General features: G+C 39.1%; 1 protein-coding gene across 2 annotated transcripts in view; it reads right to left on the minus strand.

Moving 5' to 3' along the window:
• Positions 1 to 14,737: 14,737 nt before the first annotated feature.
• LOC132122322 (pro-neuregulin-3, membrane-bound isoform-like) overlaps positions 14,738 to 20,057 on the minus strand; it is a 154,833-nt gene continuing 149,513 nt past the window's right edge. For both annotated transcript variants that reach the window (XM_059532430.1, XM_059532429.1), the window contains exon 9: positions 14,738 to 15,938. In XM_059532430.1, coding sequence (XP_059388413.1) covers positions 15,266 to 15,938 — 673 coding nt within the window. In that variant the 3' untranslated portion in view covers positions 14,738 to 15,265. The remainder of the gene's footprint in view (positions 15,939 to 20,057) is intronic.

The following is a 20,057-nucleotide window of genomic DNA, read 5'->3' on the forward strand; positions in this document are numbered from 1 at the left end:
CCCTCGAGCGGGTTACGTTCCGAACGTTCCCTCTGTTACACCACAACCTATCGTACTGCAGGCCTTCTGTCCTCCTCCCTTTCGGGAGCCAGACCAAGAGAAGCTAAACTGTATGTGTCCAGTGCGAGCACTGGACGCATACGTCCACAGAGCTGCCCTGTGGAGAAAATCAGACCAATTGCTTGTTTGCTACGGTCCTTCTAACAAGGGTTCTCCTGCCACCAAGCAGACCCTTAGTCGTTGGATAGTCGAGGCTATCAACATCTCCTATGAGTCCTCTGGTCTTCCCCCTCCTTTGGGGGCCAAGGTTACGTATGTAACCCTAGTTCCTTGAAGGAACGAGACGCTGCGTCGCAGAGCCATACTCCCGGCACCCCTGCCGGCGCTTGCTTCCCTACTCGAAGCTGAAGTCAGCTGCACGGCACGTGCTTTTATGGCTTCCTGGTCGCTACGTCACCCCGCCCGTGACGTCACGCCTTTCCGATGGACTGATTGCACACGATATTCAGAGTCGGTCTCGTCAGGGACGTTCCCCAAAAGCGTTTCGACGCAGCGTCTCATTCCTTCAAGGAACTAGGGTTACATACGTAACCTTGAGACGATTTTCATGATATTTAATTTTTCAATATCTAATGGAAACTAAATGAAGAGATGTAAATATCTAGTTTTTCACCAATACTGTTCAAAACATTTGAAAAATGAATAGTGAGCCAGATTATTTTTTTAGTGTTTTAATTGTTGTCTGATTGTTATAATGTACCACCATTGTTTTGAATTCACAAACTTGGATGGACATTCATTAAAATGTCTTCTTTTTGTTTCACAGAAGAAAATGAAGTCGGATGGGTTTGGAACAACATATGGGTGATTCAACGATGTCAAAATTAAAATTTTCAGGTGAACTGATCTGCGATGCAAGTGTTATTTTAAAGTGTTAAAGTGTTTAACTAAGTCTTCACTGTGTTATTATCTTGCTTTGGGGTTTTGTAGCTAATATTGATCTTTAATGATTAGATTTGTTCATTATCATTAGATGTTTTGTGTTTTTTTTGTATCATATTTTCTTGATTAACACCCACAGTATCCTGTGTGTTTGTGTTTTAGGTGATAAGACAAATTTGACACCTAAGAGTGTTTTTCTCTGTAAGACTAGTGGTGAGCATATCCCCCCAGTGATCTGGTAGACTGCTAATTGAAGCAGATTTAATGTCTGATTTGTTTAAACCTCTCTCTGTTGTCTCAGCACGATTGTGGGTTTGGACCAGGATTCTTTTTTGTTGTTTTTGTGTTGACGTTAATTAGAATAAATTAAGCAAGTGTCTGGATGCGTCTGTGAACGAGAGAGAGCGTAGCTGGCTTCCGATTGAAGTGGAAACGGCAGTACCTGACAACTGGATCATTGCCAGAGCGAGTGCACGAGAGTTTGGGCCACGGCAGGGTCAGCGTTGCAGACTACACTGAGAGTAATTTGTACGCTCGTCGTGGGGCCGGCCAGCCATCTTAGAGTGCTGTCTAGACTGCAGAGAAGATCCAAAGCCTGTTGGGGCCAAACAAACTGCCATTCATGACAAATTACTGTTGTATTAAACCTCAGACTACAGAGGCACAGAGCTTGCTCTCGACACACTGGATTCGTGGCATATTTCGAAAAGGTTTGGGAGGGAAAACTAACAGTAAACAAACATCTTACACCTGGGAATTTTTCTCTGTTGAAGCTAAATTATCACTCTGCCTTTTTTTTTTACCGTGGGAGATGTTGAATTATCGCATTCGCAAAGACTTTATCAGAGCTTGCGTAGCGCACATTTTTTTCCAGCTGGCTGGAAAAACAGCCATGTGGATATTTATCTAGCTTGCTAGCATTGCTGGGCTATGAAGCATTAGTGGGGGTGGAATCTTCTTTTTGGTATCAGAGGTTACTAATGGTGATGTAGTACTAACTCTCCACCATTCTATAATAAGAAGCTGCATATAACACACACTCGAGCACTAATAACAGTACTCCACCCTACACAACACCATTTTAGATGACTCTTTAATACATTCCACATGTATTCACCCTGCATGCACGGGCGGCAAATGAATGAGTGGGTGTGATTTAAAAGTCATTCCTGATATTCAGGAACACAGCCAATCTGAGCAAAATTAATATGACTGTGTTGCATATAAATGATTTATACCCAGAAATAAAATACAATTACTCACCTCATGTGACTCCAAACAGGGATTTTATATTGTCATTTTAAACTTTTCTTTTATAATTGTGAGTTTATTTCCCACAATGTGAACATAACCTGCAGTTTCAGACAGTTTTTTTTTTAAGAATTGTGACAATATTACCATTACCATAACATTTCCAATTTGTAATATTCGTTTTTATATTAGCAACTTTATTTCTTGTAATTGAGGCACACAGTGTGATTTAATAGCTTAATATGTGACATTTATATTATTATTTTAATTACAACTACCTTATTTACTTTTTTTTTTATTTAAAAGGGACAATGCATATAAATGAACATAGCTTTTCAGTAATGTACATATGCCAAAGTTAGCCCCCAGGCTATTTTACATTTGTAGTCCCATGTAAGGTCCTCAACAATAGTAACACAGCTAAACATTTAATTTAAACATGATTCGACTTAATTTACAAAACACTACAGTTAACAACAACATATAAGAAATGCCGCAATTAGCAAACAGGGCATCTAATATGGCATACTCATACATGACGGACACACACATATACACATACACAATAAAGTGCTACTCAAAGTGCATTAAGTGCATTATCAATTTCTTAAAGTTCTATTATATGCTGCCAAGTGCTTGATCTAGTTTGGTATACATACATACACTTATAAAGTAATACAATGAACCGTACCCATTTATCTAAATTACAACAATTATCATTAGTGGGCACATACTTGATTTGTTTTAAGCCATTGTTTAAGTTGGTTCTTAAAACTGGGCAAAGTCAGGCTTTCTCTCACAGCAACCGGTAATTTGTTCCAGATCTCGGTCCCCTAATTGATAGTACATATTGTCCAAATGCTGTACGTCTGTGAGACACCACACAATCACCTCTCGTGCAGGCCCTGGTTTCACTTCTGCCTCCGCCCGTTGTTTTCACTTTAATGTAATCACTTAGCGGGGGTGGGGCAAGACCATGTAGGATCTTATATATAGCACAGGCATATTTGAGCTTTAAGAAATTTACAAAGCTTAGTAGGTTATATTTTTGTAATATTAAGCAGTGATGATATATGAGAGTGGTTTCTGGTCTAAAATTTTTAGAGCTTGTTTGAAAAGTGACTCCATTTTTTTGAGCGTTGTGGCGTTTGTGAGTGACCAGTTTGTAAAACCATATTCAATATGAGAAAGGATCATAGAGTGAAGAAACATTCTGGCTACTTTATGTGACAGAGATGGTCTAATATATCTAAAGTTAGCAAGATTAAATTTAACAGTTTTTGATAAGTTTTTCATATGATTTTTTAAAAGATAGTGTTGGATCTAATACAATACAAGGTATTTTACACTCTGGGCTATCATAGAAACCTATGTGACTGACTTTCTACTATGCACTATATTAAATATAATATAATATAATATAGTCCTCTGAAACCTGTGGATAACAAGATAGGACATTATTTAATTATCAAATATCATATATATATTGATCCCCTGCTGATTTTTTACGTTTTCCTACTTACAAAGAAATTAAGGGTCTGTAATTTTTATGGTAGGTTTATTTTAACGTATAGAGACAGAACACTAGCCAAAAAATATTGAAAAACACATTATGTTAAAGTTAGAAATTGATTTCCCAAAGCAAACCATGACTTTTAGTACTTGGTCCAAAAACCCTTATTGGCAAGCACAGAGGTAAGACGGTTTTTGAAGTTGATCACCAGGTTTGCACCTATATCAGGAGGGATTTTGATCCACTCTTTACAGATCCTCTCTAAATCCTTAAGGTTTCTTGGCTGTCGTTTGGCAACTTGAAGTTTCAGCTACCTTCACAGATTTTCTATATGATTGAGGTCTGGAGTCTGGCTAGGCAACTCCATGACTTTAATGTACTTCTTCTTGAGCCACTCTTTTGTTGCCTTGGTGGTATGTTTCGGATCACTGTCATGCTGGAAGACCCATCCATGACCCATCTTCAGTGTTCTGGCTAGGGCTGCTCAATTAATCGAATTTCTAATTGCAATTACAATTATGGATGGCACAATTACGTAATCGTTCAAAGTGGCAATTGATCGTTCAAAGTCCACTCATGTTATTGTGCATGCTTAAGATATGTTTTTTCTTTCAACATGTTAACTTAAGGGTTTTTCCATTTTTTTTTGTTTTAGTATAACATTATAATACCATTCATATTTTTACATTTTTATAATTTAAAGAAGAAACCAATCCGATGTATATTTGTGATTTGAGGCTTAATACTATAGAAAAGCACAAAATTTTCAGTCATAGTGTTTTTAGCTTCTTTATTTTCATATAAAAATATGGCATGCAGTTGCATCAAACAATGATTTAAAGATATTTTAATTTAAAATCGAATATTTTTTTTTATTCGTTTCCATGTTCCAAGATGAAAATTAACTGTCTCAGGTTACGTATGTAACCATAGTTCCCCAGAGTAGGGAACGAGACACTGTGTCCTCTAGGGGGCGCTTTGGGGGAACTCCTCGTCGTGACCCATGTCTGAAGCATACATTGAAAAAACACCAACTTGTTGGCCGGCGACAGCCTCCGACGTCACTACTGGGGCGACTATAAATCAGCACCAGGAGCCAGCCCGTTCTCATCCCAAGGCGTCATATACTGTCCCTTTTGACTCATTTGTCTCATATTGATGCTAGAGGGTGCCATGTGCGTAGGATGTTGACGAAATGTCAAAAGGGTCAGTATATGACGCCTTGGGATGAGAATGCGTTAGGAGAGCACGTCATTATCTTCTTCGTCTGAAGCTTGCGTCCGAAGCATGACAGGGAGCTAGAGGACGCAGTGTCTCGTTCTCTACTCAGGGAACTATGGTTACATACGTAACCTGAGACAGTTCCCTTTCGAGGGAACTTCGAACTGCGTCCTCTAGGGGGTGCTTTGGGGAACAGTATACCCACGCCGCCATGCTGAGGGGAGTGCAGGCCAGAATCATGGCGAGCACTAAGTACCAACTCTACCATTTCCATGGGAGTTGCCCCTGGGACGTTTAGATGGCTGTCTGTGACAGTACCCCTTATGGCCAAAAGGCCTAAGCTACATACCCAACTTAATTGTTAGGGCCTCTGCCCAGGGTAGAGCTGAAGGCTTGGAATCAGGAAAGATTCCTTTAAAAGGATACGGCTAAGAACCTAGCATTTGTACCAAGTCTTGCCTGTCACACAGGGGCTACCGCTAGCTTACGCATAAGCTTGCTGAAAGAGCTGTCTCAACAGTTCTCTAGTAGCAACACCCTGTTTAGATAAGTATCCGAGGATACATAGGTAGAGTGGCGCCCAAGATAAACGGGGCTTTTACCAACTCAAGAAAGGGCACGAAGCAACCATGCAAAGCCCTCACCATATAGGATTTTAGGAAGAACGCAGAATACTAGCGTGCAAACTTACCACAGTGTGGATTTCAGAAAGTGTGCAAAGACTTCACGTGCACACTTACCATAGCATGGATTTTCAAATACTGTTCTAAGGAGGGGCTCTCGTGGCACTCCGATAGAGCAGCTCATAGATGGAATAGTGTATCTCAAAACAGTATGATTGAGAGTCATCAACTCAATCTATGGAAACAATACTGGAGCACTCTGGGGAAAAAACAGAGAACTCAGTCTCATACGAGAGGAAAACTCCGGGCTCAGAGTAGCGCGCTCATAGGCAACCCTTTTTTGGAAAAATAGCCCCTCATGTTGAGGGAAGCGATGCTTGAGGTGTATAAACAAATACACACTGGCTGAATGGAGCCCAAGGAACCAAGGTCTAATCATCTCAAGAAAGGGAATGAAGCGGAGCACGTAACCCTTATTGTACAAGATTTCAGAAAGTTTGCAGAGTCTTGCGTGCAAACTTACCACTTGTGGATTTTTAGAAAGTGCGCAAAGTGTTCACTTGCACACTGACCACCATGTGGTTTTCAGAAAGTACACAAAGCTTAGCGTGTGTACTTAAAGGTTCCTAAGCATCGCAGAGGTGCTGAATCTCACGGGAGAGGCAAGCTCAATTTTACAAACCTCGGGCGAGGGTAGCATCACCTGAGGCAGCATATACAAGAAGACTTCTGTAACTGCCACCTCCACTTCCCGGTAGATGCGACAGCACCCCTAAGCGGCCAGGAGACCCCTCGGGGTGACTTGGCCAGACATCCATGAAATTCCCTGCAGTGCTGTGCCATGCCTGATGATCAAGGAGTCTCCATCAGAAACCTGTGATCTCAGCCGCCTAATACCAGAACATGGAGCCGGATGGCTGCTGCTGGCGAATGTTTAGTAAACACTGTAACTGAGCACTGCAAAGGAAACTCACAGAGTTTATTAGTAGATACGTAACCGCCAGCAATTAAATACACATAAGTATATACAGAGAGGGTTACATTTACTCACCCACCCTCCTGCGCTGGAGCCCGGCTCAAGGGGCGCCTCCTTTTAGTCTGGACCATCAGTCAGGTGGTTGCTATGAACATAGAACCATAAAAACATTATAGGTCCAGCATAGGAGACTGTTATGCGAGAGGTTTCCACCTAACAGACCTCATTTAAAATCACAGACTTTTGAGAATAACATTAAAATAAATGAGCACATTTCCCTAATTATATAGCCATTATGCCATTAAAAAAATCAAGCCTGAAAAACTACTCAAAAATATTATGTGTAATATTGTTACCTTAATTTTTTTAAGTAAATAGTTCATTAGATTTTTTTTACAGTGTAGTAAAACTGCTTAATTTTCATGAATCAGTGGTCTTATACAAGTTCAGTAAAGCAATAAGTGACTTACATTTTAGACATAATGTTGTTTGTTTTTGCTCAATTTTACCAACGAAAATAGTTCCAAACAAAGATCACAGCACTGTTTTGCGTATAAGCAATGGACAGTGTTTGCTTATTGAATGAATCAGCTTTTTGAACGATTTGGTTGAATAAATGATTCAGTGTTTCAGTCATTAACATGAATCAGCAATTTGAATGAATTGGATTAAGCTCAATGACTCACTCATTAACAGTCACTTGTTGCCACCCACTGGCAGTTTTAATTTCACATGTTGACTATTTTGATCATGTTTGAAATTATTTAAAATATCAGTATTCAACATTTTATGTTAAAAACAAAACATATATTGTAACCTGTAAGTGCAGGTTAAATGCATCCATGTCCCCTCAATAATTAATACGTGTGTGCGTGTTTGTATATATATATATATATATATATATATATATATATATATATATATATATATATATATATATATATATATATATACACGATTACTGATTTCTGCTAGTCGATTTCTTATTTAAAATATACTTGAGTTACACGACTACTTGTGATTCATGCTGAAATAGTTCTTATCAATACAAGCTTATTAATTCATAGCCTAATGCAAAAATTACATATGTAAATTTTCTAAACTTTATGATTATGACATTACATATTAAAATTTTAATGTAACAGCAAGTATTTGTAATTTATAAAAATATATTTATCATGCAAGCAGAGAGATGTCATGACAAATGTTTATTCATCACGATTGAATTAATTCAATGCACATATTTCTCTTTAAGCTAGTCTTTTTTTGAACTTCCATAAAAACAAAATGTGCAAACCAGCAAAAGATAAAGATGCAAACATTTAGGCCAAGTACAAAATGTATCTGTATCTAAATTGATTATTAGCCTACTCTTGAGAGAGAACTGGTATGGTTTTTGAAAGCCTGAGACACGCAGCGCGGCTGTTTGGTTGGAGAGTGCGCTGTGCTTTGCTTATTAAATTAATTTGTATCATATTGTAGCCTAAGGTTTAATTTAATATTTCCTTTTAAATATATACAAATAATAGAATGTGTATGATGTATTATTATAGGTGATATTACTCTTGCCAAGCTCTGATTTCTGAGAGATGCATGGAGAGGCAACAGCAATGCGGTGTTTGATTTTCGCTCTTTTCATTCATAAAGTTTACATTCATTCACTTCACTCTATTGCGTGACTTTAGAGGTCTGTGTATAATATTTATCTGATCCCCTTGTTCAGGTGTTCTATAGCAAACACCAGACTGCCAGCCTCAGCCGAATTTTCAGGCAGATTTATTCTTTGTCCTTTATTCATTTTTGAAGCCATTATCACACCCCTAATTATTACATTACATATTTAAATTTTACATCCAACATAGATAAAGTCATAGAAAGTAACAGCTACATGCAATATTGTAATCCTAAAATTCACAACGTACTTGCAAACTCTGTGCATCAATTAAGGTTAATGCATGCTTGAGTAGTTGATTGTTTCCGACAGCACTGACTAGTGATTGAAGTAGTCGATCACTCGGCTACTTGACAAGTCTGTGCAAACCCTTATATATAGGCCCTGTTCCAAATGCCACACTCCGGACTTGTGGACTTCCTCATAGTCCACACTTTTCTTTTTATTTAATGAATCATAATGCGATAGTATTATTCAATGCGCTATTATGTTTGAGATATCAACCACTGGTCGATGACCATAATGTTTGTATAAACTGTAGGTAACAACTGGTAAAATGTACACCTAGGTCATAAAAACCGTAATGATACCTACACTTAAATATTTTCTTCTCAGCCATGTCATCAATTGCTCTTGAGGGAAATCTCCTCCCATCCGTTGTCTGATTGGCATTTTGCAAAGGATTCCTGGGTAGTTAAAGTGTGCAGAGCCTGCATAGGGGGCGCTGCTGAGCACACTTCAGAGCGTTAACATGCTGAATGGGACGGCCTACGGACTCGTAGACTCAGCGAGTCCACATGAAGTGCGCCATTTGGGACAGAGCCATACACATTTTTATAGTCTAGCGGATAAAGCAATTTTGAATTTGAATTTATATACAGTATATCATAAATAGCACCCAGCACCAAAAAATGTTTATATATATATATATATATATATATATATATATATATATATATATATATATATAAGCCAAAAATTATTTAGCATTTCCCCTATGTTCATTAATTTTTAATGTATTGGATAAAATATTTTGGACACATGAAAATGTACTGCATAACAGGACAGAAGCTTAAAGCACTACTCTAACCTGTAAATCTATAACTGGATATTCCCCTCAGTGAATAGGGAATGATGGATTATCTCCAGCAAGAGACACAATTTTTTCAAGGCGAGGATGGAGCATGTCCAAATAAAACATTGACCTCCAGGCCAGGGTACCTAAACAAACACTTTCACAGTCAGGAGACCAAGAGGTCAAATGATCTAGTTTAAGCTGTGGTGACCCTGTGACCCCACAATGGGAAATCGTCCAAATGGCTGACTCACAGTGAAGTATTCTTCTTTCCTGTTCCCTTCTTTGTTTCTTACAGTCTCTTTCTTTTCTCATTCTTTTTTCCCTCAACCTTTGTCTCTCTTTTCCCCAGCCTTTTCCACATGCCATTTTTATTTTCTTTCTCACTGTTTTTTTTCTTTCTTGCTTGTTTTGCAGCATGAGAATAAAAGAATACAGAAATGCACAACAGGAAAGAAATATATGCAGAAGATATCTGAAACTCAATTAGGCTAATTTGAATACCTTTCCTCATTAATTAGATTTACTGAACACTAGATCCATCTGTAGAAAAAAAAGATGACATTTACAGAAAAAAAATGCTGTTAGATTTATCAACACAGACCTATATTTAAAGCCCTGCATTTACATTTTTTATCTATAATGACATATTAACAATGTGAATTCATGCATAATGAACATCTCTGTGATTTGAATTGATTGTGCAGTACAACAATGAAGAGCATCATATTGTTGAAGGTTGTATATCTTTGTCTTTTCATTTCTCTTGTGCCTGTCTGTGTCTGATACGCTTGTTCTTCGTCTCTTCCTTCTGTTCGCTCTTCTTTTCCTTTTCACACTCACCAAAAATAGCTTACAGAAGTGTGTTTATTTGCCAGAGATCATGCCGAGCTCCCTCAACACATCCTCTTGTATCCTCTTTTCTCGCCTCCTTGCAAAGATCTGTTCTCTCTTCCATTGTAGTGGATAAATCGGCTAGACCAGTGAACAAGAAAACAAGGGTTAGTTTTGTTTGAGAAATCCTCAGGATACCTGCAAGTGCATGGAGCCCAAGATCAAATGAATGTAATTGTGATGATTATTCGTTCCATATGAAAGTTTCATGAGGCAGTCTAAAAGATGTGAAGTCAGTGTGGTTTAGCCAGAGGTGATGCCTCTGGTTGCGTTAAAAGTTCTCGTGAAAGCATATTTAGATGACTTCATCTGTAGAGCTGCAGCAGAAAAGCACCTGCTTTTATATAAATAATTTATTAACAATTAAATAAATAATTTAATAATACAAATCTGTATTGATTTCTAAAATTAAAATATATATTTTTTGTCATAATTTCTAAGGATAGTTTGCATAATGCAAATTATTATTAGCAATATGCATAATGTAAATAGCTAAATTAGTGATATTTTTTCCGCCTTTATTTTGAATCAACATACATTATTTCAATTTCAAGTGCTTTGGCAAGTACTCCGTGTTTGTTTATTTTGCAATTTGAGATGAATCACATGGTGGCCAGTATTCTCACATCGCAAATCTTGGCAAATAATCATATCTATTAATTTAGAAATAATTGTGTATTTCTGCTTCTAATTTCTCTGAAACACCCACTGTGTATCGGTTCACATGTTATTTAGCCTCTTTGCACTCGCGCATAGAGCCTCTTCTTTCCTCAGCTCATGATTTCCTGTAATGGTATTTGCACGAGAAATTAGATAGCATCTTTCTAATTAAGCTCATAAGCATAATCTCATTACTCTTATCAATTTCGCTGTACATGAGTTCAAAAAGCACACCAACATCAGTGAGGAGAGGCACCACAAAGCCAAAACCCATAATGCTTATCTTTCATCTGATAATGTGGATATGTGCATGAGAGAAGAAAAATGTGTGTGGTTACTAAGAAAGCAGTTGCTACTTAAGTTTTTATTTATTTTTCATGCTGCTTTTCACAATTAAAGCCACTTTACAGGAAAATAGTGTCTTAAAGCCCCCAGTGAGCAAGATATTTAGGGGGATGAGAAAAGAAGCCTTTGGAGGACCTCAGCAGGTGGATCTCAACTCCTCAGGCACAGATAAAAAAAAATTTCCATATGCAAAACTAGTTACATATGTTTAGTAATAGTCATGTTTATTTAATTGACAAGTTAATGTGTTATTAATTGTCGTATTTGTAGGCTGAAGCAATGCAGGAGGTGGTCAGCGAAGCATCCATCACTGTATGGGTGTAGTTGGTGCTAGGTCTTGCACAAAGTAGAAAAATCTGTTTGGAATGGAGAGTAACACAGATTTAACAAATTAGTTGCATCTGTTGTTTGTTAATTCTGTGTTGCCAGAGGAAAGGCTTACAGTAAACCATTTTTAAATCATATGTATCTCATTATGATATTGACAGCCTAAGCTTTATGTCACATGTCACTAATCCTGGTTTATTGAAAACAGTCTATTCACTGGGAATTTCATTGTGAAAATCCAATTTAATGGGTTTCATTTACCGTGAATATTTTAATATTTTATCTATCACATACATTCTTAGCATTCTCACCGGAACAATTTTTAATCAACTCTGTGATATGAAGTAATTTCACTGTATTTTATAGAGACCTTTAATACATTATGTTCAGACACAGAACAAAATGGGTTTGATAGGCACATATAAGAAGTGTCTTAAATCATTTGGTACTACACTGCATGGGTGTCACTTGAATTTAACAAGAACAACAAATATGACATTTTCACTTTTGTAAACAGCAGCACTAGATTTATGATGAAGTATATTGAATGTTTTGATGATCCAATCAAAAAATCCAGTGTACTTAATCACAGAGAACCGTACGTTCCTTTTGAATGTAATCAACCTCATTGTCAACTTCACATCATTTGGGAAGAATTCAGAGTTAGTCTATTGTGATCATATATGCCTTTCATCTGCTTTATGAAGTGTCCTTTGTTAAATTAAGCCTCAATGCTGAATGTCATTGATGTATAGTTTCATTTCACTGCCTAACTAAAGGGGCAGTTTAGTACTTTTGTGCTCATTCAAACACATTTTACACATTAAGAGAGATGTATTTGTGAAGAGTCATCTAAATGGTGTACACTCAAATCAAAAATTACATTATGTATGATGCAGGTGATTCTTCCTATTGTGTTTCACCATGTTAAAATGATGTGAACTGGAAATAAACTTTATGCTCAGAGTGTAATGGACAGTCTCCACCTGAGCATCGCGGCATGCAAATACTGCCAAAAAGCTCATTAGCGCGCACCCACTCTCATGAAACACTGCAAATAACGCTATGGAAAAGAATCTGCATACACTCTCAAACTACTTAATATTTGTAAATATCAGTGTTGTTTTTGTATCATTGAGATACTGTTATCATTTTTATTAATGTTTTGAATTTATATTTATTTCTATATTTATATTTTTATGTTCTTATTTGTTTTTATTTTTATGACATATCTGTGTTTATTTTGTGTTTATATTAAAATGCAGGCATTTTTAAATGTCAATCTAGCAATTTTAGTTATTTTTGTAAATCAGCTTAAACTAAATGAAAAATTTGAATGTTGACTGCTCTCTAAAAATCACTAGTATCAGTATAATTTTAATAATTTTACTGGTTTGCTGATCATATTAACCAAGGCATCACTTGTATTCGGTAGATCTTTAGCTAGCAGTCAGTCTTCTTCACCCTTGTGGTATTCACACTTCAAGTACAAATAACTTCTACTTGTTTAAAGTACAGACACCACAATGGATAGCTAAAGAACTACTGAATTTAATATAAAGGATGCCTGGGTTAACATGTGCAGCAATAATCAAATCAATGAAAAAGCCGTTTTAGTAACACATTTTTCATGATAAAAAAATGCTGAACTTTTTTATTTGTAGGATATGTGCAAATGACTTCCATTTCACATCGATTGCACTGATTTGCAAGTGTGATATTGCTTAAGTATCCCATTTGTAATAGAAAATGTGTGTTGTTATTAAACATGAGAATTTATTCACATTCAAATCAAAGCTATTTAAAATAAGTAATCTGTTTATCTGCCGTATCGTTGAATGCACTCATTATTCATTATCTATTGAATAATGAAAAAGCTAGTCATCCATCAGAAAGAGCCTTCAGTTTTGGTTTGGGCTGTGAATTGAATTGTTTTTTTCTTAGAAGTTATTACAAAATTACACATTTTACCAACAATTTGTATTCCGCCCCAGTGCGAACCATTTAGAGAGTGTGAATTCTTTAGACACATTAAACCAAAGGTACTTTGCTGCGAAAAGAGTAATTTTGAAGTCACTGCAGCTCATTCCAGGTGACAGATGTATTTCACTTCTTGCCACTGCCCTCAATGCGTCTACGTTTTCTGCGCATTGTGTTCAGCTCAGTACTCATTTCCCACAAGCATCCATTGGTCTACCCCTGTTGTGCTCTGCAGTTGTACTCTCTCTAATGTTTGCTGCCTGCTTCAAGAAACATCCTGCCTTTATTATTATATCAGCATAGAGGAGAAATGGGCCTGCTCCTCAAAAAGATGCAATAGCACAGGGATGAGGCATTCTACCAAAAAACAAAACAAAACAAAAAAACCCTGAAGACATGCACACAGGACTCCAGCTCTTTGTACATTACATCAGTGTTTTCATGGCTGCCTCCCACTGGATCGAAGATTGAGTTGAGATTGAATATTAAGCTGTTGGATGAACATGTGTAACATTCTCAAAAAATGAAAGGATCACACATTATGAGTTTCAAAGCCATTGGCTCGCGCTAGATCTGCGGAGAGACATGTGCATGAGAGCAAAACAAATATGTTTGTCTGTAAATTAATAAAAAAAAAAAAAGCCAAATGTTGCTTCCGTGGGGCTCAGTCGGAAGAGACTGCTGGCGCAGCCTGCCAGCGGTTACATTAAAAAAAATTGTTATTTGGATTATAATGTCACATCACTCTGAGACTCAGAAAATTAGCCAGATAATTCATAAATCGTTCTGGGTGCGACTCGCTTGTGTTGCCCTCGTTTGAGGTAAACACGATGAGAGACATCAGTGACACGGTGCTTTAATCTTTCTGCTGATTAATTCCACCCTCACCTGAGAAAAAACAAAAAAAAACAGCTAGTTAAGGAAACTTTTTTTTTTCCTTGCCTTTTGCGGCTTCAAAATAGCTGATGCAAAATAATTAGTCTGGGCTTAATTAGCAAGAGCTTCTTTCACAGGAGATAAACAAGTAAATGATTAAATCCGTTGATGGTCTCGTTGGATAGAGAGGCTGCCGCATCCGACTTCGCCGATCTCTGTTGCCATGGAGACAGCTAGTGACTCTGCCGGTTTCTCTCCATTCAGCACGTTCGTTGGGTCGTCTCAGGCGATGGTTGCGGATACCTGGCTGCGGCGCTTTGCGAGCTTTCTGCTAAAAACAGAAGGTGTGAGATGCACTACAATGATCGCACGGTTACTCTGATCAAATGACAGGGTGACATTCAGATTTTATTCAGAAACTGCCATTTTTCTTAAGATCTCAAGCAAAACAGACAAAAAGACAGAGCTGGGCTGAGATTATAGAACAGCAGTTATTGGAAAAAAAGCTTCTGCATTACCATGTTTTGCATCTTTATTTTCATCACTCAATATGTCATATACATGGAATATATGACATACATATAGTTTTCACATCTATTATATTTTTTCTTTTTTTTACAGTAGAGAAACAACATTGAGATGACACACTATTTGGTTTCTAAATTAGTTAAATAGTGGCATATAAATCCTTTCCAATACCTTTTAGATCAACATCCCACCAAAGTCTTTGTTCTCTCGCATCTATTCACATGTGTGGTCAGTAAGTCAGAGTTTTAAATTGGGTTGTCAGTAGTTGTACTTCACAATGCAGTAAAATAGTTCCAAAAGTAAGTGTCTTACACAAGCGGGGACGTTCCAGCCCCATCCACACCAACGTGGAGTTTCCAAAGCAATGTTTGCGTTTATCCAATCAGCTTTTGGGATATGTGAGGCAGGCCGCACCTCTAACCCCATCAGAAAAAGAGCTGTCTTTTTTGCGCCCCACAAACGGGGTTTGTAAACCGTCATCCTGCTGTCCTTCCCCGAAAGCAGAGTGGCCATCCTGTCCTACAGTAGCCATAGACAGCAGGCTGGCAGCGTACTGCGTAGTTTTCACCCCTGATCCCAGTACGGTCATAGAAATGACAGTCTTCGCTCTTCTGGAGTTTGTGCCTGATCCCAAGGCTGTTGTGTAGGTGACAAGGCTTTTGTGTTTGATTTGGCCCCTTGACATCAGTGCAGACTCGGAGCAGGTGAGTGTCTGTGGATCCTGCACCGCCACAGAGGAGCTGGCAAGTGATTGGCTGGAATTTGCCACTGACTCCACCTCAGTCTCAGGATTGATTAGGTTGTAGCTGGAAGATCCCCTACCTCCATTATGCAGCTTGTTCCCGCCCCCCTCCCCAAAATCAGGTCCCTGAACGGAGGGGATAATGGGTACGGAGTGGGCTCGGAAAGAAGGGGACGGAAAGGTTGTTCCCTGGTCGAGACGAGTGCACGGAACATCAGTGTTGCCCATCTTTCCTTTGGAATGGGTGGAGAGCATAATTTGCATATTCAGGTTGCAACGGCTTTGTTGATTGCTGTCCGAGTGAGACTGGCACCTAGAGGACAAGAAACCGAGGGAATTAGTATTTACATCTCATTATCCATTACACTGATTCTGTCTGTTACACTTGAAAGAAATCACTCGGCCACTGTGAATGTTCTGAAAACAATTTTATAACAAAAACAAAACAAAAAAAAACAATCACAGCAGTGATCAAATTATTTGGAGCTGGTGGGAATTTTGAATCTCAGTGTAATTACGTATAATCTGCAGCTTGGGCTGTGTGCCTGTGGTAGCATAAATTATGCGTTTAGCATAGATGTAAGTAGGGCTTGGTTATATCTTTGTTACTTACAAGTTTAAAGGCAGATCTTTGCTACTATGTGAAAATTGTAGAAACTAGATCGTTGACTGGGTTTAAATAATGGTCAGAACATTACAAACACTTTGCGCTTTCATGTTCTAATGAGTGATTGTTTCAAATCTTGAAAAAGGTTTGTGTCGCCTGACTTTGACTCCTACTGTATCTGCAGCACAGCTTGCAGTGCAGACTGCAATATTAATAATGTTACTTTTTTTTTCTCTCAGAAATACAAAGTTGACAGTAGCTTGAGTTGACAGTAGTAGCTTGAGTTATGAGGCAGATATAAATTTGTTCTTAAAAAAAAAAACACAAAAAAAAAACAGTAGCATCTGTAATATTGTAACAACCTCATTTTTATATGGTGAAATTTTAATATTCTGACTGATTGAGCTTTCCCTTTAACCATTGGTCTTCCAAAGTAGCATGCATTTAGATCATGATAAACATCACAGTTAAAATCAAACATATAGCATCTAATGAAGAGTTTGCGAATGACACGACTGTGGTGGGTCTCATTAGCAACAGAGTTGAGACAAACTACAGAAACAAGGTGAGCCGCCTGGTCGGGTGGTACAGTGACAACAATCTCTCTCTGAATGTGGAGAAGACGAAGGAGATTGTTGTTGACTTCAGGAGAGTGCACACTCAGCATGCTCCTCTGACCATAAACGGAGTGACTGTGGAGAGACTGAGCAGCACCAATTTCCTGGGTGTGCCCATCACATAGGACCTCTCCTGGACCGACAACACCGCAGCACTGGCCAAGAAAGCACAGCAGCATCTCTACTTCCTCTGCAAACTGAGAAGAGCCAAAGCCCCGGCCCCAATCATATGCACCTTCTACAGAGGCACCATTGTGACGAGTGGGGCGGGGCCGAGAGACGTGGGAACAGGAGCGAGGCCGGTGGAGTGATTGGAGATGAGCGACACCTGTTCGACCCACCGGTCTTGAGTCCCACGGAGAAGATGGAAGGATATAAAACTGGAGCGACGACAGTGAAGGACGAGAGAGGACCAGGCCTGGACTTTATTTTGTATTTGGTTTTTATTTGTGCGCTGATGTGCTGTTTTGTCTTTATTTTTATTATTAAAGCTTTTATTTTGATTGTCTGCCGGTTCCCGCCTCCTTCTTCCCGAAGGTTACGAAGGTTTAATCCGTTACAGTGGTGCCGAAGCCCGGGAGAAAGAGGGACGTGCTGCTAAAGATCCCTCGCCGCTGTGGTGAATCCGCGGTGCCATCAAGCAGGCGAGGGAGTGTGCCGCCATGGACGCTCGAGGTGGTGGGCTGGAGTGAGTTGCCGGGGACAGGTGAGCTCGCTGCCGGCCGCCCGTGATGTGGAGGGGCGGCTGCCGTCCGTGAGGGAGCGGAGGAGTCGGCGCCGTTCGCCAGGGGGCCGGAGCCTGCTGCCTCCGTGAAGGAATCCGGAGGAGCAGGGAACAGGGGACTCCTGCCGGCTGCCCAAAACCAGAGGAGCCGTCGCTGTCCACCGGGCGGCGGAGGAGTGTCGTGCCGTAGAGCGCAGTCTTGAGGGGCGATGGGGGTATGTGACGAGTGGGGTGGGGCCGAGAGACGTGGGAACAGGAACGAGGCCGATGGAGTGATTGGAGATGAGCGACACCTGTTCGACCCACCGGTCTCGAGTCCCACGGAGGAGATGGAAGGATATAAAACTGGAGCGACGACAGTGAAGGACGAGAGAGGACCAGGCCTGGGTTTTAGTTTGTGTTTGCTTTTTATTTGCTTTTTAGCTGTTTTGTCTTTATTTTGATTATTAAAATATAATTTGATTGTCCGCCGGTTCCCGCCTCCTTCTTCCCGATGATTATGAAGGTTTAATCCGTTACAACCATCAAGAGCATTCTGACTAGCTGCATCACTGTGTGGTATGCAGTAAGCTGAACTCCCTTTCAACCTTGCCCCCCCCCCCCATTTTTTCCCATGCACCACTGAACTCTGAACCTCAGTTCCCCATCAACCCCAGACCCCCCCCCCCCCCACCAGCTCCCACTAACACACTTGGACCTGCACCAGACACTTTGTACAGCATCTGTCTTCTCACTACTTCATTCAGCAGTTAACTGACCTCATTCAACTACCTCTTCTGTCAGTTTAAATAAAGAACTGCTCTTTGAGATTTCTGACACTTCAATCAGACTGAATAAGCTCTTTTGCACTACAATCCTTACATCTGCACTGTTTACTTCACTGGTTTGCACTTTTATCTGTCATGTGTCTTGTGCTGCTTTATTCATCTCTCTTTTTACATGACCTGTTTGTATATTTGTATAATTGTACTTTATATTTATTATCTATATTTAATGTTCTACTGTTAGTGTTATCTGTATGCACCAAGGATCTGAGAGTAACGCAATTTCAATTCTCTGTATGCATGTACTATACATGTGGAAGAATTGACAAAGCAGACTTGACTTGATTTTGAGTTTATGAAGATCACGCTACTTCATTTAGCTGTGGTTTTGATCTGTAGGAGGCGACTACTTATCGAATCAGGCACACCTTGTGTTGACAGACCAAAAAACCTTTTGGTATTTTGCTGGTAGACTGCCGTGGAGATCTTGCAGCGTGACCCAAGTGGGTTATCTAGGGTTTGTCAGATGTTGAATCATAGGAAATTTTGTGGTTTTCTCAAGGTTCAGGTCTGGCACCTTTATCACCCTCTTATCTAAACTTTGACATTTAAATGCAGCTTTGCCAGAGCATCAAATAATTCTTGCTTCTGGTAAAAAAAAAAAAAAAATGAATATAAAAGCATCAGACACGAAAATGCTATGTTTTGTCACCTCCCAGAAACCCCAACTCATCTAACCACCAAGTTATTGTCTGACATCAAAGACTGTTAAATAACAGGGCTTAAATAATTGAGCCCCATAACACAATGCACGGGTATTAAAAGTGTACTCTAGCTGCAGGTAAATCCGGCAGATCGCAGCAAATCAAAACAATATCTAAATATAACTGCACCGATGGCACACACAGTTTCAATCCATATTTCATCTCTGACAGGTAAATATGTGTCTTTGCAGAGGTTTTTTTTTTTCATAAAACTGACAACATTCTGTGGGGGTCCTGCTGTCATAGTGAGGGGGATAAGCGAGCTCTGCATGCCCATCTCTCTCTCTTCCCCCCTGTCTTCTTCTTTTTTTCTCCATTAGACTGGAGGGTGTCTCCATGGCAACAAGAGAGCGGTTCGGGTATGGTGTTGGTGTTTTAAAGCTGTAAAGTCTAGAAATAGGTCAGTTCAACCCCAGTCTGTCTCTCTCTGGGCCAGCCAAGACTGGCCTGAGAAAGGTTTAGAGCAGTTTATCAATGTTTAATTAATCATGAACAATAATAACAATAGCTGAACCCTATAGAGGGGTAAGTCATTGATTGTGCTTTCAGACATAAGCTAAAATTAATTAAGCAAAAGTCAAGCTAACCCAGCAGACTACAAAAAAAACAGAGAGCCCTGCTGCTGACACACTGGGAAAATGAAAACCCCCTTCTCTAAGCGTGTTAGTACGTATGTGCTTGATCACAGCTCTTAAATGAGTTTACAAGCTCAAAGCTGCACTGTTTAAGCATGTAAATTATGGAAATAGGTCAAATAGAGAGAGTTTGGCAGAGAGTGAAGTAGGGCTGCTCGATTATGGCAAAAATCATAATCACGATCATTTTGGTCAGTATTGTAATCATGATTATTTAACCTGATTATTTAGGGGGCCATATGACCAAAACTTTATATGAGTGATTTATTAAAAGATAGTGATACATGTCAATTAAATATTTCCTGTAAATAAGGTTGCTAT

Source organism: Carassius carassius, chromosome 40 (assembly GCF_963082965.1).
Source record: "Carassius carassius chromosome 40, fCarCar2.1, whole genome shotgun sequence".
Classification (NCBI taxonomy): domain Eukaryota; kingdom Metazoa; phylum Chordata; class Actinopteri; order Cypriniformes; family Cyprinidae; genus Carassius; species Carassius carassius.